Source organism: Brachyistius frenatus, unplaced genomic scaffold, assembly GCF_029030835.1.
Source record: "Brachyistius frenatus isolate BFR_SWC_R1_liver_20210118 unplaced genomic scaffold, ASM2903083v1 Contig_168, whole genome shotgun sequence".
NCBI classification, from domain to species: domain Eukaryota; kingdom Metazoa; phylum Chordata; class Actinopteri; family Embiotocidae; genus Brachyistius; species Brachyistius frenatus.
This window is the reverse complement of record NW_027210767.1, coordinates 637,091-661,800: the sequence shown is the minus strand read 5'-3', so window position 1 is coordinate 661,800 and position 24,710 is coordinate 637,091. Positions and strand designations below refer to the sequence as shown.

General features: G+C 43.3%; 1 protein-coding gene across 2 annotated transcripts in view; it reads right to left on the bottom strand.

Moving 5' to 3' along the window:
- The window catches only part of akap6 (A kinase (PRKA) anchor protein 6), a 171,329-nt gene that overhangs the window by 134,438 nt on the left and 12,181 nt on the right, over positions 1 to 24,710 (bottom strand). Inside the window, exons 1-10 of one of the 2 annotated variants that reach the window (XM_069717071.1) lie at positions 23,399 to 23,579; positions 22,471 to 22,763; positions 22,030 to 22,201; positions 5,732 to 5,841; positions 5,332 to 5,473; positions 4,494 to 5,135; positions 3,386 to 3,742; positions 2,511 to 2,651; positions 2,285 to 2,419; positions 1,920 to 2,183 (exon numbers count right to left, since the gene is read on the bottom strand). In XM_069717071.1, coding sequence (XP_069573172.1) covers positions 1,920 to 2,183; positions 2,285 to 2,419; positions 2,511 to 2,651; positions 3,386 to 3,742; positions 4,494 to 5,135; positions 5,332 to 5,473; positions 5,732 to 5,841; positions 22,030 to 22,201; positions 22,471 to 22,697 — 2,190 coding nt within the window. In that variant the 5' untranslated portion in view covers positions 22,698 to 22,763; positions 23,399 to 23,579. Of the gene's footprint in view, positions 1 to 1,919; positions 2,184 to 2,284; positions 2,420 to 2,510; positions 2,652 to 3,385; positions 3,743 to 4,493; positions 5,136 to 5,331; positions 5,474 to 5,731; positions 5,842 to 22,029; positions 22,202 to 22,470; positions 22,764 to 23,398; positions 23,580 to 24,710 lie in introns of those variants that run through there. The other variant, XM_069717070.1, reaches the window with a different exon arrangement.

The window sequence follows — 24,710 nt, the reverse complement described above, 5'->3', positions numbered from 1 at the left end:
AGGAGACAGCTCTGGCATTTCATCAGTCAAATCATCATTAACTCTGAATATTAATGTGGCCGATATGATTTGAATTTGGAAATATGGACACAATTTCCTGTGGGGATCGGACCGGTGACCTTCCGGGTCACCAGTCCCCGGTTCCAATGACGGCCCCTCACACAGCCGGGGTCTTTAATTCACAGATTGATCCCAAAGCATCCCGACCGACCGCGCTGATGATCTTATTACGGGTGCTGGATTCTGTCTGTGGGCTTCTGACCCGGCTAACACCAGATAAGACAGATGTGCTGAACATCATTGATCCCTGAAGGGAAACCGAGACATTACAGTGGCAAAGTAAAACGTAGCCGGAGGAGTCAAAGGTATTTAGAATTGGAAAATGAAGGCGATAAAGGTGAGAGAGCGAAATAAACCCAAATTGGATAAAACAATAAAAAAAATATTTAAAAGCGGCGAGGCTTCTTTATCGCGCTAATTAAACGAGCAGCCATGAGGGGAATGAATCCCCAGAGCTATTGACATTTCACCATATTCGATATGACAGATATGACTGATTAGTTCACTGGGCAGCCTCATCAATAATCTGCCTGCCAATCAAACATGACCTTTAGAAGTGAGGTGATGAATTAATAGGGCCACGGGACGATCCGATACCGGCCCCTCCAATCCATCAAGACAGCTGCAGCGGCGGCAGAGAAAGCGCCGGTGTTGGACTGATTTTGGCTCAATCTGTCGTCCTTCTCCGGAGTAAAAGAGCAGGTATGGCAGGAATGGAGGAAGGGAGCGATGCAACCGAGGTTGGATTCAAGGATGGGGTCTCAACCTTTAAGCTACTCCGGTGCATCCAAAGAAGCTAGAGGTGGCGTTCAAGAAAAGTCATCTTCTTGTACCAAAGTCTATCCCTAACAAAAAAAAATGTTGTAAGCATGAAGACGATACATGAAGTTTAATAACTCCCCCCTCCACATTAGAGTCAACCGTGAGTGAGGACTAAATCGACGGCTTCACCAGGAATTGTTGTGATATTGCGTTTTTGAGAACAGAACGGACGGACAACCCAAAAACATAATCCTTCCAGTGGCACGGAGGCATAAAAAGTTGCTTTTGTATAGACTACGTGTGTTGTCTTCCTGTACTGATTCACTGATTTTATTTGCCCCGCCTTCTGTAACAGGAAATCTGCCCACAGTGCCTTGATCAAGACACAATTAAAAAAAGTTCACATACGACATAAACAGCGGGAGGTTTTTCTGATCTAAACAGCTGCCAGTGAAGATTAAGCTTTAGTCAACGCACCAGAAGAAAAACCACAGTGCTGTGAATGTCTCTGAGTCAGAGTGGATTAATATGTGTGATAAAAAAGGAAGTCTGTCTGCTCTGAGACAAGAGCAACTAACGGACATCAAAAACAATCCTAAAAAAAGGCCTTCCACGTGGATTGGCTTTTTAAATTACCAAACAAATGTTAAGTAGTTATTTGCTCGGATTCATCTGTCTCTGCTGACAGCAAAACAGAAAACATTTAACCTTAAGGTTTCTTTTTTTAGTGTTTCCTTCAAAAGAATAGAAAATATCATGCTGCATCATCATCAAAAATGAAGAGCAGGACGAGGAGGAACAAGGAGCAGTAATAGTCCTACATGGGGTATGAGTTACCACTTTGATAGAACAATTATTAAAACAAAACTTAGAGCCATCCAAGATTTTTTAATTAATCAAATGTGGCAATGTTCGATATAAAATTTTACAGTTTTAGCAGCAGTTCGAAAATCTATCGGACAAAATATCAGTTGGAGAAAGAATCTAAAAAGAAGCTTATTTGGAGCTAAGTTTTCTAAAGGCTGAGAAGAACGGCAAAAAGTTGGAAAGTTAGAACCCAGAGAAAGAGATTAAATGTATTTCAGAGTCAGAAATACCTCTATCTTCTTCCAGATGTTGGGGTCTTTGTCCTGAGTCTGAATGTCCTCCAGCAACTGTTGCACCAGCGTCGCACACCCACGCCCATCCACCGGGGGCGTTGCCATCAGCTGCAGGCGACGGTCCGCAGACCTGCGTCCCTCGTCCTCCTCAGACTGCAGGTCGCTCAACGGGCCCGACTCGATGCTTTCGTCCAGCGAGGGTGCGAAGTCGCTGGACGAGGTGGGGCTGAAGCGGCTGACGAGGTGTCGTCGGAGAGGAAGCTGAGGGAAGGAGCGCGAGAGAACGTCACGGAAATATTCCCTCATTCATTTTTTTGCATTCGTGGAGTAAAAAAAAAACACAAATATATGTCATGTCATACCAGCGATGGTAGGGCGGAAGGGATTTCATCCCCACTGTCCCCTACGCTCTCCCCGGTGTCCCAGTCAGGGTTGAGCTCGGTCAAATCCCAGTCGTCCACATCCTGCAAAGCCTCCTGGGGACAGTCACCGGGCCTCTGCAGTGAGAGGGTTCAACACAAACATGAGTGGTGGAGGTTCTGGTTGTTACAGGTTTATGATCAGAGGTATAATTAGCTGTAAACTAACCAGTGGGATGGACTGAGTCAGACTCTCCAGGTTCATGGCGAGCATCTCTGTTTTACGGAGCTGAGCAGGAAGAGCCAAGAACTCCTCTGAGCCGTACCAGTGCTCCCTGTCTGGGCTGGCCTTAGATAAAACCTGGGCTCCCTGTCGGACAGGAGGGCAGGAAATAAACATCCTATACGTGATTGCCTGATATATACTGAGAAAATACACGACAAACAGACTCAAACAAACTCAAAATGATCATTGGCGCATGCTTGATATTTATTCATTATTATTATTTATTTATTTATTTTTGATCAACAGCTTCTTCAGCTTTTTGGTTTATTTGCTCTTTGGTCCAATTGTTCCCGATTTCAACTCTAATTGTGTTGGTTTCAAACTGAACTTGTCTTTTACAGCTGTTTTGATAAAAGTCTAAATAAAAAGAGAATTTGAGATGTTCAAAGTCTCCTACTGGTTATTGATGTAAAATCATCAGAATTAATGTTGAATTTATATCAAGTTTTGCTAAAATTGCTCCCAAAGTTTTCACAAAAGTGGTGTTTCTGCACCTTTTCACCTTTCATGAGTTCACATAGAGAAGTAATGTAACACGTGTAAGATCCTACAGAGATAAAATGTTTTTTTTTTCAGTATTAAAAAATATGTCCATAAATTATTTTTTTTTAAAAACACCTGTCAGAAATTCAGACTTTTAGAAAAATGTCATGTCAGTTAAAAAAGTAATTCAAATTGAATTTATCCTTTCAATAAAAAATTGAATAGGCAACTCGGTGCACATATCTAATGTAATCAACCTGGGTCTGTGGAAGAATAACAGTTTATAACACAGACTCAACTCTCCAAACTCCTGAAATAAAGAAACAATCTTTCACCTTCTGCCCCGGGCGCTGCACAATCCACACCGCCATCTTGCCGGGAGGCGGTCGGGAGTCTGACTCCTCTCCAGACGCCTCCAGGTCTGAGAAGAGGAGCTGGTCTCTCATGGGGGAGGGCAAGGAGGAGTCGGAGTCCCCCCCACTGTGCATCTGTGTCTCCTTCCGCGTCCTCTCTATTTGGTTTGATGCTTTAGCCCGAGACGTGACATCCTGGAGAGGCAGGGGGCCATCAGCGGTCGGTCTGGCCCCAGATGAGCTCCTCTGGTCGGGCAGAAGCCTCTGCGCGCTCCCCTCTGAGTGTCCTCCGTGTCTGGAGCTCAGATGGTTTCTCTGGAGGTTGCGCCCATTCATGACCTGTGTAGGTAGGAGGTGTGTTGGGGGTGGGGGGGTTAGGTTAAAGGTGACACTTTTAAGCTGTTCTGTTTTGATTTGCATTAGTTTTTAAATGGTGATTTATATTTATAAACCTCACTATTTTGTTGAGGAATTGTAGGACATTTGTAAAACACATTTTGTTTATTTGCCGGCAGGAAATTAGCTCCGGGAGAAGCTCTGCAGTGAGCGCCTGCTGGAGTCCAGGATTTTATCACAAGACCCAGTTTTGAACACAGCCCTCATCCACTCTTTACAAGCTCACATCTTCCAGCTCTCTGCTCAGCTGGCAGAGGAGGCTGCCCACCGCAGTTTACGGAAAGAGGTGCAGCAGGTGGTGGTTTTTAGCTGCAGGTGTACCAGCAGCCAGTGGTTTTTAATGGTGCTGGTCCCATAAAGCAACACAGCAGCAGCTGCAGGTGGCAGGGCCATGCAGCTCTGCAGCACTTAATTTGGTTAATGATACTCAAAAACCACGCTGCCAAACTAAAATGCAAATTGTCACAATAAATGGTTAAAGTCTTGGTTGAATGTCGCACCTGTAAAACCATTGTTTTGTTCTTTACAAATTGATCAAATTGAAATTTGCAGTGAACCCAAAAGTTATTTTTTTGGGGGTAAATCTTTAGTAGATGCAATTTAAAGGGGTTTCAAAATATGTTTGTGATTTTGTCTCATTTTGACTTTAAAAACCTATGACAAAATACTCAAATATAAATGAAAGATGACAAACCTGCAGGCTCTCGTAGGACTGTGAAACATTTTCTGGATAAACTGAGTCCAGCTCCAACCAGAACTTGGAGCGGTCTGGAGGATCCATGAGAGAGGGGGTGCTTCGACTCAGCTCGGCCTGGAATTGGAGCCCTGAGAGCGGGCTGAACTTCCCCGAACCTCCCCGGAAATCCTCCTCCCTGGATCCTCCGTGCGAAAACAGGGCGGCTCTCTTGGGAAGTGACGGCTGCGTGGGCGACACTTCGGTGCTGTGGCTCGCACCCTGCAGGGGCCGCTTCGCACTCTCACTGTGGTTGGGCACGCTGCATTGCATTGTGGTGAATACAGACGGAGGATGGTCGTGGTTGGTGGAGTCAGCGGGTGTGGAGAGTTCAGGTAAACTATTGTGGTGTTCCTGGTTTGACGGACAGGATCCGTCACTCTCCTCGCTCCCTGGTGTCCGGTATGGGTCTTGGGCGTGATCGAGCTCCTGGGACGGGTCCTCGCTCGTGGGTTCTGTTCCTTGGACCTCAGGCTCGTCCCCGGGACTGTAGTCACTCAGCTCGAAGGCAGTGATACCGCAGTCCAGAGAGAAGTAGTCCTGGCTGCAGCGGATAGTTAGCTGGCCGCAGTCGTCTATCTCCGTCAGAGCGTCCAGGCGAGTCTGGAGAGGAAGAACTCAACACTTTAATATTACTTTTGCTTTAAAAGACAACAAATATGAAACTAATGTTCTTTGTGTGTGTGTGTGTGTGTGTGTGTGTGTGTGTGTGTGTGTGTGTGTGTGTGTGTGTGTGTGTGTGTGTGTGTGTGTGTGTGTGTGTGTGTGTGTGTGTGTGTGTGTGTGTGTGTGTGTGTACCTGTTGCTGTTCCTGGCTGAAGGCCTGCAGGATGTCGGTCTGCCGAGTGTAGTTTCCGTTGGAGTCCTGCAGGCCCTGAAGCAGACGCTCCTTCAGCACCAGAACCGAGACTCTCAGCTGGTGCCACAGCAGCTGCACTGTCCTGAATCGCAGGAGATACAACAGCAGCAGCAGCTTTTAGTGACTTAATAAATCAGATATCAAACCTAATGAAGCTGTCAGAGTATTCCAAGTTTGACTTCATAATTCATTGATTCATGCATTTAATCATTCATTTTTTCAGATCTTTTTTTGATAAAGGAATGAAAGTATTTGTTGGTCCAGCACAGGCATGTAATGAAAGACAAGAAAAACCATCCAAATCTCAAAATATGTCTCATCCCATGTTGCTGAGACTCACCTGATGTCAACGATGATGTTAACAGAGTAAGAGAGAAGTTTCAAGGAGAACTCGGTCTCCAACAGGGCGTGAATCTGCTCCACATGGTCCGAGATGTCTTCACAGATGTCCTACAGACACACACACAGACACAGAGATGCACAAAGACAAGAAAAAAACAACATTAAACATTATATTATGTGACAAAATACCAGAAAATAACAAGTTGATAAGCATATGAGCTGCACCTGATCACAGCTACAACAGTGTGTAGAACAAACACATCCGCAGAGTGCTACATGTGGAAAAGCAGAACTGTTGAGGACGACGTGACGTCACGAATCCAGTTTTAAACATGAGTCAGGTTCATGTGGGACCAGTTTCAGTTTGTAGAAACATGGAAAACACATCCCCTGAGTCAGGGATTAACACAGAGACCACATCTATTACCGACTGATATGACTGAACTAAATTCAGATGCTGTAAAACTGCTCAGACACACAGACAGGCGGGCTCCTGGCAAAAATAACAGACGCTGCAAGAAGTCTTCGGACACTTTTACTGATATGAACGTGCAGATTACAAATCTGTACAATCTAATGCAATTTAATGCAGCAGCTCTGCCATAAATTCTCCTTTATAAGGATCAGATGTTCAGTTTCTGCTCAAGCAGTCTTCGTGTTTGTGGTTCGTGGTGTAAAGGACTGCATTATGTTTCATTAAGTCTTATCTGCAGCACAACTCACCATGAGAGCATTGACAGTAATTTGAAGTGCTGATGGTGCATGATCAGTGATTACAACCGTCACTACGGGACAAAAGCTGTCTGATTAAAGGAGTGTTTCAACATTTTAGGAAACAGGCTCATTCGCTTTCTTTGAGGGGGTAAAAAAAATCTTTTATATCAGAGTCAAACACGGCTGAAATCTGAAGGTATTTTTGCTTAACATCACACTAACAGATATGCATGCTATGGATTTAAGCCTGGCTAGCAGTTGCCATCTACTTCCAGCTTTTGTGCTAAGCTAAGCTAACCCCCCGCCCCCTTATTTTCCCCAATTAGTTAGCAACTACCAATTAAAGTTCAACTTTGCAACAACTTGCTCATTATTTAACATCTCAAAAATGATGGTTGCACATGAGAAAATTTGCTTTCAATTCAAATTTAAGACGATGGCTTTGTGTGTGAACTGTGATACTGTTTAAACAATTTTACCAATTTATTGTGAAACGTGCTAGAAGGAACTTTTGCCCCTTTTCAAACTGAACCTGATAAATGTGTTGTTTGGAGCAGCAGATTTAGCACAGTTGGCACATTTTAATATTATAAATATATATTTAAATTTATTTCAAATAAGGCAGTAAAACTTTCATAAAAACCCTTTTCCTATTTCTTGGATTCATTTGCACTTTTATTTCTACGGATGCTCTTTATAGTGAATCTGTTTCTCCTGTTTTTATCTGTTTAATGCTAATTATCCTTCGTTTGTGCTGCTGCATGTCTTGGCAAGGACTCCCTTGAAAAGTACATGTTTAATTTCAACGAGATCTTTCCTGGTTAAAAGGTTAATAAAAATAAAATAACTTGTATTGTTTCCTTCTTGCGTTATAGCTTTGCAGAAACTAAACTAGCACAGGCTAAAATTAGATGACCTTTGGGAAAGCAAGGGGAGCTGGCATGGAGCCCACGACGGATACTTTACATCCACCTCTGGCCGCTGAGTCACCGCGCTGCTTCCATGGTGACCTGCCCGAACAACACAACACCTCCCGCTCCGCTGCGGCCCGGCATGCGAGAATGTAGGTCACACACGCTGCCAGCTTGGCTCATACTAACTTGGCGCAGGGCGTGACCTGCTGAGCACCGTTCCAAGACAAATTTGTCACTACTGTACGTGGTGGCTATGCGGCCTTGCTGGAGCACGACGCCCGCATTGCGGTCAGTGTGTGAATGTTCAGACACACAATGCAGAGCAGAGAAAGCTTTCCGTGTCACCTGCGGGTGTAAAGTCGGGCTGAGCGTCGCTGGTACACTTGTCTGTGTTCTGGCTCCGGACGACCAAATGTGAGCTGACTCTGGCCTGACAGATGCAGTTCGGGTGCGCGTTTAACATCGTTCACCAATAAGTCCAGCATGGGTCTGGAAACCAGGCGGGCTGCATTTAGGACGTTGACCAAAAGTGGACGGACATCCAGCAGCTAACGAGCAAACTGGCTTCATGCTGAAAAGTTGGCATTGATTTAAAACGCCGATCGTGATTATTTGCAGCATCCAATGTTCATGTCTGGCTGAAGGTTTTTGTTGCTTCACTCATTTCAAGTTACATCATCATTGTCAACAGTCTAATGAAGGGGGAAAAAAAGAGCCAAAGAGAGGCTCCACTAATCAACGTTTTAGATTACAAATTCTCTCTGAAAGTGTGGTTCATTGAGAACCATCGACAACCGACAGCTTTGCAGAGCTTTTTAGCCCTTTTTAGCTCATTGTTTTGGCCCCTGTACACCTACTGCTCAGCACCCAACAGACAGCTGCAGACTAGCTTGTTAGTAGCAGATGAAAAGCCAGATGTTTTTCTCTGGAGTTTGTGCCGACTAGTACAGGGAACTTTTCGTTCATTAGGTGAGGACAAACACACCTGCTACTGTATGTAAAATACCACTATGACATACTGCAGTTGGCACAATTTCGACAGTGACCCTCCTGATCTTGTTTCAAATGTATTCAAGAAAATAGGAGAGAAAAGGGAAAATCCGGATCGGCCTACATCCAGAAACAAATCAAACAAAAGGGACTGCCAATCAAAACAACAGCATAGGCCAACCAGAAGTAAATCCTATAATCTTTGGTTCCAACGCGAACATAAAAACCAACAGAACCGCTTCCTGGACACATTGATGTGACCGCCAGGTTTCTGTACTTATGCGTCCCTGAAGATGTTACTGAGAGTTCATCATGTTCTTCTCAATCAGGACATCTGGAGTAAAAATGTATGTTTTATACAAGTCTCCCATCGCATAACTGAACCCCTGACACTGAGGGAGTGAGGCTGCCTCATCAAAAACACTCCAGTGGGAAATCAAGAACAGCCCCAAGAGGAGGGAGCTCAGAAGTCCATAATTAACATACTGTCCTGGAAACACACACACACACACACACACACACACACACACACACACACACACACACACACACACACAGAGAGAGAGAGAGAGAGAGAGAGAGAGAAAACCTGCAGTAAACCTGACATACAAAGATTACAAACACACAAAGCTGGAGTAAAATTCAGCATGCACATACTGTACACACACTAATTCTTACACGCAAATTTCCAAAACATACACAGTCCCTCAATCCACACAAAATGTACTTGAAGTCACCCACACACACACACACACTCAGTTTCGTCATCAAAGCGCTGTCATGTCGCTCTAAAACAGCGGTGAAAATGTCACCGGTGTCTTTCAGATGCTTCAATAATTCACACAGCTTTCAAATGCTAATACAGGCGTGCGCACACACACACACAGCATTCAACACAGGGCCCGTCGGACTGAATTAACACCAAGTCTGTCGTTTCCATCTCAAGTCATTTGTAACAAGATCTTAGGTCGAGGCAGACTGCGAGGAGCTAATGAGGCTCCACTGTGTGAGTGTGTGAGGGTGTGTGTAAGCGTGTGTGTGTGTGTGTGTGTGTGTGTGTGTGTGTGTGTGTGTGTGTGTGTGTGTGTGTGTGTGTGTGTGTGTGTGTGTGTGTGTGTGTGTGTGTGTGTGTGTGTGTGTGTGTGTGTGTGTGTGTGTGTGTGTGAGTGGAGCTAGTGGTGGATCTAACTTGTTCTGACTGGAAACCCGGCGATACTACGCTCTGTCCACCGATAGGCCACTGCACCACAGGCCTGTCAATCAAACAGACACGCCCCCAACAACATGGCTTCTTTTTTTTCTTCTTTTTAAGCTTCAATTAATGACGGGATTATTTTCAGATCGACCGCCAGAAAACCAATAAGAAGAAGCGACTTTAGCTAGCAAAACGGAGATATCTCAGAGAAATTATATTGACTGAGAATTTTATGAGACTAGTTGAATGGGAGTCTATGGAGCCGGAGGCTTTTTGGAGCCAACCTTTAGTGGCACGCAGTGGTATTGCAGCTTAAGGCACTTCTGCATTGGCCTCATTTTTTAGACCTAGAAGTTAAGTCCATTTTTATATTGTCTATGGTTCAGCAACAAGCTTTACTTCCATGATAGAATACAAACAACAACACTGATTACTGCCTTGTCCTCATCTTACAGATTCAGAAAGGAGCAAACTGCAAATTTTTAATAAAATTAAAGGTAATAAAAAAAAATGGGAACAAAATGAGAACTTCAGGCACTTTTAATTTGACTGACAGTTGATAAACTTTGAAGGACTTGTTTTGCCCCCAGCATATGTCTATTAACCTTGTGTGTGAGTGTGACTGTGTGAGTGTGACTGTGTGTGTGTGTGTGTGTGTGTGTGTGTGTGTGTGTGTGTGTGTGTGTGTGTGTGTGTGTGTGTGTGTGTGTGTGTGTGTGTGTGTGTGTGTGTGTGTGTGTGTGTGTGTGTGTGTGTGTGTGTGTGTTACAGTAATACATTTATGCATGCCTTCAAACTTTGGATTTTGCCGTGTGTGCATTAAAATAAACATTTACTTCACCCTCTTTATTTATAAGGAGCTCATATTGAGAACCACACAGTTCTGTAACACACAATCATTCGATCACACGCGCGCACACACGCTTTCTCGCACTCCGGTCACGTAGAGTCAAGACATGACCTGTCAATCACGGAGTCCATACATCCAGCAGGGTTTCTAATTGCCTGAAATCAATCTGAAGCAAGCCGACTCAGGCTTCAGCTCCAATCCGAGCTCACCCTCATCACCGCCGACATCAAGGGCTTCAGACGGGCCGCATTCAAACCGCCCGCGACAGCTCGGTCTCATCCGCACCCATTCGATCTAATAACCTTCAACTCCTCCACTTCAGCCCAGCGTGTTTTACCTTGGAGATCAAATACCGTGTGCTCCTTCTCCCCCTGGAGTATTCAAATTAAGCCGCTTCAAAGACGTCCGAGACCCGCTGCAGCGATACAAAGACTTGTTACAGTAATTTTTTCAAAGTGGTAAAGCTTCTGTGAAAAAGACTCCAAACTCTGCCTTTTTTTTTTCTCGTCTGAGGTTGAATTCACGGCAACTCTACAGCGGTTTCTCTGCTGCCGGACATTTAAAAAGAACCTCACAGCTCTGTCGGGACCGAAGAGACACGTGAAAAAGTGAATCAAGGTCCTCTGCAAAAAAAAGTCTTTTATCACACGAGGAGGTCCTTTGGAAGCGGGCAGAGAAAGAGCATCTGAATAAGTTCACAGAGGAGCCAAACAACACATCAGCAAATCTCACAACCTGATAAGTAACGCTGCCAAAATAAAACACAAAAAGCGAAATCACAAAAGCATTTAAAACATTTCAAGGGTTGGAAACAGACTTCCTGCTTTTAGTGCATTCTGGCTTTTATTTCTAACACTACTGTATTAAACATTTTGCGTGCACAGGAGTGAGTACCGACCAACAAAACTACCACGTTTTAAAACAACAATTAGCCCTTTTATGGACCATAAGCACGTTACACTAAAGAACTTTGAATTTTCATCTGGAGAGAAATTATCAGTGAAAAGGATCAGCTGGTGTTCTCTTCTTTGGATATTTACACGCTGTAAATTCTGTGACACTGCTTTGTTTAAATTCACTGAATATTTATTGCAGGAAATCATCCAATCAAGTTTTTTTTCCTGCTCGAGCTTTCCTGTTGCCTTCAGAGGTCAAACTACAGAACAACACACATTTACACTGATGTTCATTAGTGACTTCAGCATCAAAAAGCATCAAATCCCTTTATTTTGTAACAAGGATGATTTGGGGTTAAAAACTCTTCCTGAAAAGTTCCTCCATGTGCTCCGTACCGCCACAAACTCAACTCAACTGCAGCACCAGAACGCAACCAACAGCAGAAAACTCTCCGTTTTAATTCCTAAAAGTGGATCTGATAGCTTTGAAACACCCTGAAACAAAGATCAAAGGTTAAACTGCATTGAGAAACTGAAGCAAACTTTGTTTCAAACATCCCTGTCATCTCTACGCTCTTCAGTCGAGTGACTTTTAACAAAATGTAAAGCAATCGACATACTTTCTTACCTTTTCACTGCGTCTGACAGTCTGTTTTTCACATCAGTGATTTGTTTTCCAACATCCCAAACTGACAAATCTCCACAAAAAAAGTTTCTCAAATGACCAAACGATACAAAGTCAGAAAGTTCCTGCTGCCATGTGGGGAAACCGACTGACGCACCAGCAGTATGTGTGTGTGTGTGTGTGTGTGTGTGTGTGTGTGTGTGTGTGTTTTTTTGTGGTGTGTTTGTGTGGTGACCTGGTTCTTCCGTAGGGGTGTTGGTGTCGGAGAGAGGAGGGGTGACAACAGTTGGAGAGGTTATTTTTGGATCAACCCCCCACACACACACACACTCCAACACACACACACCACCCTGTCGTACTACTTTCCCTGTCTCTTCTCTCTCACTCTAAGACACACAAGCACACACACATTCATCAACTGCAATACACACATTTAAACATTAGCAGACAAAATCGAGAACATCCTTTCATCCACTGCTTCTGTTGTTACGACACAAACAGCAGAGAAACCTCATGTAGAAGACACTTAAAAGGAAAGTTGTGTTTGATTTACACACATATTTGTGCTACTCCTTTAAATTTCACCAAAGAAGCCCACACAGCACCATCTCTCCCTCTCTCCCTCTCTCTCACTCTGTCACACTCTCTCTCACGCACACACACACACACACACACACACACACACACACACACACACACACACACACACACACACACACACACACACACACACACACACACTCTTCGTCTGCAATGCAACAGCTGCTGGCTGTGACACGTGAAGAGGACAAATGACAGAAAGAGAGAGAGGGTGAGAGAGAGAGAGAGAGAGTGAAGGCTGTGGCTATTTCCTGGAAAGAAAACATGTTTCATCACTAAAATAATAATAAAATGTCCAATTGCGGAGGGTCAGAGCCCGAAAACAGAAAGACTCTCTGCATTTATACATACGTTTAAAAAAAAAAAAAATCCCATTTAAAAGCTGCATGCAGGACAGACTGGAATAACTCCCAACAGGCTCGAGTCACAACGCAGCCGTGAGACTGAAGGTAGAGGTCGACAGGTCATCGTCAGCGACACGTAAATGTAGGTCGTTGAAGTCATTCGGTTCCATGTTTCGGTTTTCTTGTCGTGAAACGCGAGTTATGGAGAAACCGTCCTCCAAAAATGAACTCTATAGGTGTTTTTGCAAGCAGTTTTTTTTTTTTTAACGACAAACAGCTACAATTTAAAGTAAAGCGGTCGTGTGAATAACGACAATCCGGTGTCTCGGAGAAGTGACGCAGAGTTTTTGCTCGTTGCGGTGAACTGTGGGACTTGGGTGAAGGAGACTGCTGAATCGAGACGGGGGGGTTTTTTGGGGTTTTTTTTTACAGTTGCATGACGAAAAAGGTTTCATTACTTTATGGAAGTAGCACTTGTACGCACAAACACAGTTCAAGTTGAAATTTGAACCCAAATCACGATCTTAGCCAACCTTTTAAATCAAGTAGTTTTTGTGCCAGGGCAATTTAGGAAACACTTCTATGGGTCGTGCACGAAGGTCTGAACAAATTGTCCGTCTGTGGTCATGTAGTTTGGAGGACTTGTTGGATATGGAAGTTCTGATTTAAGGTGCATTTGCAAGTTTTGCAGCTCCGAGGATCGTCTGCTTCCTGACTGCCTCCTCCAAACAGGAGCCTTCTCAGGTGCGGGAGCCTTCGTTAGTACGCAAGTTTGACTCGGTCGAAAAGGTCGGCTGAACTTCGTGAACCAGCAACTCTCTTCCGTCTTTCCTTCACATTAATATCTCTCCCTCCATGCCGAGAGCAGATCCCAGGATTCCTGGCGTGGCGGCGACGGTGACATCAGGAGACAGAAATATCCCGGCAGCTGGGAGACAGCAGGCCGGACGCCGCTGCTCCTGGACTGCGTTTAAATAAAGCTCTGAGGGTTTGAAGCAAGGACACGCAGAGCAGCTCATCGTGTTGCAAAGCTGCCCGACGGTGTGCCTGATTTGAACGTGACCTAATTTTGTAGAACTTGACATTTTGATTTGAACGAAAACAGAAAGAGTCTTGTTTGTTTAGAGCCATCGGAGCTAACGTTTTTAGAGTTTCTGCAGAAGACGAGCAAAAAAAAAAAACGTGAAAAGTTCATGGAAAAATGTCAGATGAACATTTGCAGTCGTGCGGAAAGGTAAAGACAAAAACTTTGATTGCACGGATTCAAAAAACAACTCTGAGAAACACGAGCACAACTCAAGCACAACATTTCCTCATTTCATTACACAGCAGGTAACGGCGATATCCTGATATTTAAAGTTACGGCACACAGCAACGCTTCGACATCTACAAATTCACACCTGCGGGAAGGCTGACGCTTCTCTGGATGTTACAAAGAATACCTGATTAAGCACACACACACACACACACACACACACATTTCTGTTCTCAAGATTGTTTGATTAAAACAGAAGAAGACCTGTGCAGAAACCATGAGCTTCGGAGAGGAATTTTCATGGCGGGGAAGTAAGTGGGCTGTTTATGTCGTGAAAAAGGTGCAATTATTAATAAAAGTTAGAGTTGATCCTGGTCTCTGTGTATAAAAAAAAACAAGTACAGTGTGTCCAGCACATGACATCCTGCTCATCCTGAGAGCGAATGGACAGGATGCAAGTAGAATAAATTACTAGATCTGCTTACAATATAATAACAGCTGTTGGTCAAAATCAATAAAGTTTTCCTTTAATGGATTTAATGCATACCGTCTTACTGTCAGTTTGTCCCGTGCGGTGATAAACAAAAACACAATTGAATTGAATCATTGTAAAATATTCCAAAGAGAAGACTTTAAAAAAAAAATCAGCTTCAAAAGGTGCAACACAATCCTGTCCACATGTTTGATTGACAGCTGACACACAAACAGTGAGGTCTGAGCAACAACAATAGAAATCGAACAGAAATTAGATCGTATTCGTGACCGATAGCGTCAGATATCAGGTCTTGCAGTTGCACTACTTATGCATCTTTAAACCTTGAAACTTCCCTAAACCCAAAACACCTTTACAGCAGTGTTATACTGGAGAAAAAAAAAAAACGTAAACAGGAAGGCAGAGGAAAAAATGTCCCCGGTTATTTGGACAGTGTATACCGACTGCTTCAGTAAGATGAGACAAATGAAATAATCAGAAAGACTGTTCTGCTTCCAAACAATCACCTCTGTGTCTGTTAAATATGTCTTTAGTTATGACTTTCATGAACATCTTCTCTACAGTGTGGGATGACATTATAAAGTTATAGCCAGCTTGAAATAAATGAATAACTAAAAAAATCACTGCTGCATCTGATTAACACGTGTGTGTGTGTGTGTGTGTGTGTGTGTGTGTGTGTGTGTGTGTGTGTGTGTGTGTGTGTGTGTGTGTGTGTGTGTGTGTGTGTGTGTGTGTGTGTGTGTGTGTGTGTGTGTGTGTGTGTGTCGTACTGTGTGCTCACACCCGCAGCCTCTCCCTCGTGGAGCGGCCCAGGACATTCTCCATGCAGCTGTTACACACCGCCTGCAGCCGGATGCTAAGAATGGCTGAGAGGCTGGGCATACCGACCGACCGACACGCACGCGCGCACACACACACACACACACACACACACACACACACACACACACACACACAGTGGTTGCGTCACTATAATCGTGTCCTACAGTCGCTCCGTGGCAAGGTCAGGTTAGAGGGAAAAATGCCCCGCAGGCAAACGCATTATAAATATGAGAGCGAGAGGTAGCGCGGCGCAGAGAGAGAGCGAAGGACAAGAGAGGATAAAAGAAGGAAACAAAGCAAGAAAAAGAGCAGCGAGGACGCGATGAAGAAGGAGGGGGATCACCGCAGGCATGAATACCATTTCAAACAGCAAGTCTGGCGATCTGTCCGCTCCCATCTCGCGCTGATCCGGGCGTGCGCCGACCGCCTCGCCCGCAATTAAGTCAGATAAAGTTGGGCCTGCTCCGACCCGGATGCTCCGTGTCGAGTTTGAGATGCAGACGGGGGGGGGGAATCCAGGTCTGCTGGGACTGAAGGAGCTCATTATGTAAACAAACACATCAGTTCTCAAGAACTTAAATACAAAACACCATCTGCAGGTTTCCAAACAAGGTAACTACCGAGGTGAAATCAAAAAGTTTAGAGACGGCTCCTGTTGCGTACCTGCAAACAAATGCGGCACGGTGACGTACACAACATCTGGAGGAAGCTAACGTGTAGCCTCGCCTTTGTGGCTACTGTATGTTTGTGAATTTTCTAAAAAAAAAAATAGACTTATTCACTTTTTTTTTTCAGAGACTTCGATAAAGAGATGACTTTGAATCGCACGTCTGTGGGTTACGGAGCTGGAGTCCGGTCGTGGTTAACCTAGCTTAGCATAAAGACTGGAATTAAGGTTAATTAAGGTTAGCCTTCTGTCCAAAGTTTAAAAACTACATTTACCAACCGGTCTGAGTCTTCCTCACGAACAGGCTGTTAACTATTGTGGTTTTAAGAAGAGCTACAGCGAGATACTTGGATTTCAAGCATTTAAAATCAATATAAAAATAATAACAGACATGACATAAATATCACCAAAGAATTTAGCAGCCAATGAATATTTCCCGTGGCAATAAGGACACCAGTCTGAGCAGTAGATCATGCTAAGTGGTACTTTGTAACCTTCTTTCCTGACAAAAACATCCAAATAAAACACAAGAAGCACTCAGCTGTACACAGTAATGGGACTGTTTGCAGTTCTAAAGCTGGGATTGGTTCTTCACCTTGTTGTAATGTAGAAAAAACACCACTAGATGGAGCTGTCAACCAGGGAATGAGTATTAAGGAATCACGAAGCATCCAACAGTTTTTCTCTTTACTGCTTTAAACTGAATGATTTATGGGGCAAAACTGAAGCTAAATAAGTGATAAGGAGATTAAATGATGAGAAAATAAAAACTGAAAAGTGTCATTTTTAATTCATCATCATATGTGTTATTTTATCCTATCAGTCCTATTTGGAGGTGCTAAAACGTAAATGGATGTCTCCAGTAATTTCACTATTTAAAATCGAGATGCCCCTTTTGTCTTCATCCCTAACAGAGAAAATTGACAACATAAACTTGAGATTTAAAAACAAAACAAAAAAACTTCAAGGTTTCATTGTGGAACAAAATACCAATTAATGTGTATATAGTAAGTTATGCTTGAATCTTTTTTTATACTTATTTTTACTTTAACACACTTAGCTTTTCTGTAATATAAACAGATTATAGTTGAAATCGGAGATGATAACTTCTGTCTCTGCATCGCTTTAATTCGCTGCTCTCTGATTAATTGTGATTTTGTACAGCCTGCAGCTCAGATCTGACACAAACATGAACTGACAGAGGTGTCAGAAAACATGCGGCGTCGACAAAAACAGAAGGAGCCACATCTGTGTTATCTCTGACCAGACAGAAGCATGTCACTAGTTTTTTTTTTCATTGAGCTTTTATCCGTCTTTCTTCCACTGCATCTTATTGTCCTCTCTGTTTGTCGACAGCGCTGACAAAGCTGCCAAATAGCAAAAAGATTAAGGATACAGAAGATGATTGTTGTCATAGTGATGCTGAGAAAGAGGGCTGGTGGATACAATTTCATGTCATTTGAATTTGATTACATCATGTGAATTAACACAGCTTTTAGAGTCCATATCAACCATGAGAGACTAAAATTCAAGTTTGAGGAAGTAAGAATTTAAATCATTTTTATATTTCAAAAAGAAATCCAGGCAAAACACCAAAAAAATTGGCGATAAGAATACAATTCTCAGCACTGACAACAATTCTTTTTACTATTTATCTCTGTGACACTCCCTTTTCTCAGATTTTCTAGCAGCTGTTGGTTCTGATGTGTTCTTGCCACCAGAGGGCGCAACTAGGTGATCGACCACCTAAAGAGTGACTTTACAACTCCTGAAAATGTTGTCTTTGCTGACCTCTAGTGGTTTAACTTGTTACCTCGCTGCAGTGATGTACAGACGTGCAAAACAGATTTAAAAAAAAAAAAAAAAAAGGTCTGATGTTCAGAGTGTACTTCATCTGAAATTAAGTGGTTAAAACAGTTTTGTTTGTTGACGTTTCTGGTTTTTGGGTGAAGAATCTGGATCGGATGGAACATTAGCTGATAAATGGATTAAAATACACACACACACACACACACACACCAGGACGCACACACTCACACAGAGACACAGAATGACATCAGTCACCCACAAAACAAAGCTGTAGTTGTAACTCTGAAACACACACACACACACACACACACACACACACACACACACACACACACACACACACACACACACAGAGGGAGAGAGAGAGAGAACTGTCACTACAAGTCTGACCTACAGTCACTTCCCAGAACCAGGCTGTGATCCGGCACATCCCATGACTACACGCACACACACGTCTTGACCGGTGTAATCTGAAAACAACAGATGCTACTGATGCTGTCCGACTGGCAGTGCTTCTGTGTGTGCGTGTCCCTTAATTCCCATCGTTTGGACCACAGAGAAAAGTGGCAGAAGAAAGAGAAAAGAGAGAAGAAAACATCAAAGGCAGATTTGGGAACAGATGTTATTTAGTGAGGGCTCTCAGAGGTTCAGCAGAAACATGCATGATGTGTCCCTATTTTTATAAACTGTGACCTCCAATGCGACCATCATTGACCACAAGTGATTCCAATAAATAATTATTTCTGACTGATACGAGTAAACATGTTAATATAACACAGGGTAGCCTCGTGCATCAGTGACAAACATTTACAGCAACTTCAAGGTTTGAAAAAATTAAATATAAGATCCACCCAAAACCAAACTCCAAACATTTTACATCCTGCAGGATGGGCGAGTCTGATACTGAGACAGATTCAGGCGAAGGGCCAAAATATCAAATCATAAATAAGTTTTCAACTATTTACCATAGCTGTTAAATTAACAACCATTTTAGGTAAAAGTTGCCAGAAGAGCTGAACTCATATAGGAGTCAAATTTCCTTTAGTATATACATCACATGTGAGGAAGTGGTTCCTCCGGTGGATTCAGGTTTGTGAAATTCCTGACGAAGCTCCCTGGAAAAATGTGCGCAGTGCAAAAAGACGATATGTAAAAAAAACCTGTCTCAAGATGTGTGTGAGAGTGCAGTCACGGTGGGGAGTGACTCAGCTGCAGACGAACATCTCTGACAAGAAACAGAAAATACCCCTCCACCCACACACACACACACACACACACACACACACACACACACACACACACACACACACACACACACACACACACACACACACACACACACACACACACAGAGTATACTTCCTTCTCACTTTCCCATCACTGTGTTCAGCATCAGACTCTGAGAGCTGTTACTGCAGCCATGTTTTATTCAGGCAGCACAGAGTGATGCAGAGGAGAGGAAGAGGGAGAGGAAGAGGAAGAGGGAGAGGAAAAAAAGAGGAACAGGAAGACGAGAAAGGAGGCCTCTTAAAAAATACCAGCACACTAAAGGGACCCCACCAGCTGCAGAACCTTGATGAAGAGGAAACATCTGAGTCACTGTAGTTAAAAATACACCCTCATCAATAAAAGATCCTCCATCAGAGCCAAATAAAACAGCCTCTTTCTGAGTGAACGAATGAATAAATTGTCAGATTAAACAGGCCTGGAGCCGCTGAAGCTTCGGCTTCTGATAAAGTTTGTGTTTTATTATCAGTTGCACAACAGCAGCAGGGAGGATCTTCCATCAGAGAGAGAGAGGTTTTTCTCCTCAGTGAGATCAAACTGGGCCGAGGAAGGATGAAGAATCAGCTTGATAGAAGAGGAATGAATGAACACACTCGTAGGGCGGCAACGTGCAGTGCAACTCAGAAAATTATACCACCCAAGATGATGTCTTTAAATGTCTAATTCTGTCCAACCAACAGTTCAAAACCTGAAAGTATTCACTTTGACACTTTCGAATACAAAAGGAGGAAGGTAAATATTCACATTTGAGAAGTTCTTTCTGAAAAGACAACTTGAAATCGATAACTGATCGTTAAAGAAGTCGCAGAACAACGTGAAGTATGTGGAGGTCTTGCGTCCGAATGAGGGGGAGATTGACAGCTGGATCGGTGCAGCAACAGCAATGATGTTGTACCACATCGTTGATCACCTCCGGTCAGGAGGATTTGGATGTTGACTAAAAGAACACGACTGCAAGAGGCCAAAATGAGCAGAGTTCAGCCTCAGAGGGAGCACAGGGTCAGGAGCTCGAAGCGAAGCTGCCGGGCCTTCGCATCTGATCAGCATGCACCCTGGGCGCCGTCTGTTGGTGCTCGTCCAGCTAATAGGAGATCCTGACCCACAACACGCTGGAGAGATGATAATCTGGGTCCTCCAGGAGGAGCTGGAAATCCTGAGGAGTGTGACGTCTGGACTGCTGACCTGCTGCCACGGAAACCAGACTCCAGAAAATGGACGAAGTGATGGACTATAGCTCCAGGTTGAGGTCTACTCATGTAATAATGGGCCGAAATGTAAAAATCCAAACATTTCTAAAGATATGAAGTATTTAAAATGTGTGGTGGCAAAACAATTTAAGAGACTTGGAAAGTTTGGTCGAAGATGCCACCACGAAAACATGACCTCTTCTAATATTTAGCTTAACAGCTTCAGGGAAGTGTTGGAAGAAGGTAAAAGGAGAATATACAGTGTAGGAGATGGTGTTTCTCCAAAGTCTGAATGCAAAAAAAAGTTTATCTTCGAGGTTGGTGTCATAAAAAAAAAAAATTATTGAAGTTGCAGCAGCCTGCATAAACCAATGCACATCTGTATCGGCTTCATTTTTAGGGGTTATGATAATTAAAAACAGTAAAAATCCTAAACAGAATGGATAAAGAACAATAACAGTCCACTTGTATTTCAGGGGTGTTTCTCCTTTAAGAGCTAAAAAAAAAGATGCTCAGAGTTCAAAGGATTTAAATTTTTCACAGACTGAGTGAAAGAGTTCTCTCCGTGATTCAGACCGAGTCAAAGTGAAACTCGTCGAAAACCTTTTTTTTCCCTTCTCTTATATAAAAAAAAAATCTACTTGAGATGAAAAGGAGGGCTGAAGTTTGACGATGAAGAAGCAAGAGTTGACACTCCGGAAAGCTGCGCGCCAACTGGAGTTACATAAATATATGAACCGTCAGCTGGGTGACCTGATGGGAGCCGGTCGTTACATAACAACACACACAGGCCGCCGAGAGAGAGGAAGGGCATTATGGGGAATTTTACCGCCTGAGGTCGGAGAGTGGAATCCGCCGATGTTTGCCGTGAATGCAAAACGGAGGCGGCTGAGAGGCATCGATACATGTTTGCATGAATGTCAGAAACAGTTCGAGTTCACGCACAAAATCTCAGACCTCCAGTTCAGACCATATTTAGTCACTTTCACGGAAATTCTTTGGATCCCACAGAAGGATTTCAACAGATTACCATTCATTGGCATCTTTAGCAGGTGTTGGGAGAATAAGAACGACCCAAATTTGAACAGTTTCACGTAATCAGGTCTGAAACGTGCTGTTTTTTGTTTTTTCTACTTCCTTTTTGTCCACCTGGTTCTTCGCAGCTGGAATAAGCACCTCCGTGATCGTTTTTAAAGCTTTCTGTCTTTGTCGAGCAGCAAACTTTACGAACTTCGAAGTTCCTTTAAGCAGAAGGATCTCGGTCAATAATGTAATGTGTCAGTAGACACTCAGAAAATATTTGTAATGGAAGGGTCGAAGAACCAAAGAACCAAAGAACTGTAAAACTGAAACCATCACGACAGCATAAGACTCTGAGGACACTTCACTACACAAAGAGTTTCAGTTTAACCTGCAGCAAACACAGCAGGTTAACACTCAAACTAAAACGTTTTAAAGAGCAGAAGCGAAGCCAAAAGAAGATCAGCGCACAAACGACGAAAGGTTTCATCCCACCGTCCAACCTCCAGCATCACCAAAGATGCCACCGCACCAGCGGGGACTTTGCTTCTATCAAAGCCTGACTGATCAAACCAGATGTTAAACAGATGTTACAACAAGCAGCACTGACAGACGGGTCCGTGTTTACCTTGAGCTGCACCAGGTGGACGTCCACATGTCTGTTGTCGCCGTCTTGTCCCACGGAGTGCGTGAGCTGCGTGACTCGGTCGCTGGTCGCTCTCAGCCACTTCTCGATCTCGGGGAGGTGGAGGACGACCTTCCAGTCGGCTCCGGTGTGGAGCGGCGGAGGTTTCTTTGACCTGGAGCGACACAGAAGCTGCATGAGACTGGCTCAATTTGATGATTTTAGAGGTAACTTACTAGTAATAATCAATTAACGCAGGGGTTATAGCCACGTACAAATGAAGCTAAAATATATTTTCTCATTTCTGCATTATCAATCATCTCTGGGCCCCTAAAAGTAACTTTGCGCCGCTGTCGGTAGCTCCTGACCCCCAGGTTGGACAACATTGCCTCGTAGTTTTGCAAAAGGACTCATTCTCATCGTCATTATTGGCTGGTTTGTTACCTTCTGGAGGGGTCTGGCCCCAGGTGAGCTTCTCCCCCGGGGAGGCTGCCTCTGCTGGGGCCGGGGCCCGGCGACGAGGCCCCGTCCTGCAACTGATGCTCCAGATCCAGACCGGCGGTGACCGTGGCTAGGGAGGCGGAGGCGTCGTGGTCCATGGTCGGGGTGACGGAGGTGAGCATCGGGGACGGCGGCTCGGGGCACACGGGGGAGAGGGCGACGATGCTCATGGTGTGAGAGAGATGGAGAGAGGCACAGGATTCCTAACGTGGGTGGACGAGTCTCATTGGAGTAAACTGGTGGGAGGAGGAGAGAGAAATATGTAGAGGTCAGTAAAAATACAGAGATTCAGAGCAAGAGCAAATCAGGAGAGAAAAGAAAGGAAGGAACAAATAAATGAGTTTTAAGTTTTAAGATTTTAGGTAATAATAAAAGGTAATAAAAAATAGTGAAGATCCGTCTTCAAAGAAGAGATAAATAGGGAAGGACAGAAACAAATAAACAAAACTAACAAAGAAAGAATTAATTAAACGAAGATGTGAAAAACTAACAAAGGTCATAACAAAAATATTAAAATAATTTAATATTAGTTCTGTTGAAAGAAATGTAAACCACCATCTAAAAAAAAGACAAAAGCTTGGAAGCATTTTTCTCATTGGACTCGTACAGACACTTAAAACATTGTGCAACACGTACTGTAGTCTGAGAACTAAGAGAATAATTGAAACCCTACCGAGAAACAAAACATGTTAATGCGCTGATGTTAGCATTTAGCTCAGGTCAACTCTGTGTTTAATATTGCCACGTAACTTTTATCAGAGGGAAGCTCGTCTTCACTCTCAGATTTAGTTCACAAATGTTGTCACTTTGCAGGTTTAAAACTTAAACACAAAACACAGAAAAAGAAAAAAAAAAAAAACAAATATCATACCTCCATCTGTTCTGCATTTAAAGACGTAATAATCCCTCATTTGGAAAACAGATGGACTAATCCGGACGGTTCGTACATGTGTTTGGATCTTTCTGTCACAGTTTCTCTCCTCCAATCTCCGTTCTGTCTTTTTCTTTTTCTTCCCATCAGCACTTTGTTTTCTCACACTTTCTCTCCCTCCTCCGTTATCCTCCGTTTCTGTCAGACGTTCAGGCTGTCACAGCATGGCACTGCACACACACTGCCCATGTGTGTGTGTGTGTGTGTGTGTGTGTGTGTGTGTGTGTGTGTGTGTGTGTGTGTGTGTGTGTGTGTGTGTGTGCGTAACGTTCCCTTCATCTCAGCTGCAGCTTTAAATCCTTTAAAGCATCAGCAGACGCAGTGAGCAGACAAATAAAATGTTTAATTCATGGTCTTCTTTCTTTGAATAAAATATGCAGTTCAGTCCGTCTGCAGGTTCTCACATGATTTTCATAGAACCATAACAGAGGGGCTTTTTGGAATAACAATATTAGGAAGAGAAAAGTAAAACATCTGTCTTATTAGTTTCCTAAAATATAACTTCACCACATGCTTTGAGTTTGATTGACTGATCAGTTTAATCTGGCTTCGTAGGTAAATATAGCCGGGGGTCATCTGCATAGCAGTATAAATTTATTCTGCGCTTTCTAATAATATTGCCTCGCCTATGGGAAGCATAACGTAAAAAGTATGGGACCGAGCTCAGAACCATGTGGAACTCCATGACTAACTTTTTAAGACTGCAGCTAATGATTATTTTCATTATTGATTATTCGGTCTACTATTAGTCCACAGAAAACACGAAGTCTAAAGAGACCAAAGTCACGTCTTCAAATGGCTTATTATATCTGAGCAAAAGTATAAAAACTCAGAAAAATCTATTTGCTTTGTTAAATACAGAAAATCTTCACACTTAAAAGGTTGCAATAATGGTTCATTCATACATTTTCTCGTTGTCTTTGCTTTAAACACAATTTATTTCACTGACTAATCAATCAATCAACTCCTGTTTCATAAACATATATTCAGCACATGAACCCAGCACTGTAAACCCATCTCTTAACATATTATTTTCGTCAATTAAAATAAACTAATGAATAAAATGTGGCTCAAATATCAAGTGCTTTTTAAACGCTTTAAAAACTCCAATTCCATTAATTGAGCCCGGATAATAATTTATCAAACTATAAGTTGTGGTGGCAAGGTGTAGTTTGGCTCAGCTGCAGGGGTGGGGTAGAGGGGTGGAGTGGTAGGGAACGGTGCCACGAAAGGAGTAATTAGCCCAGCTGAG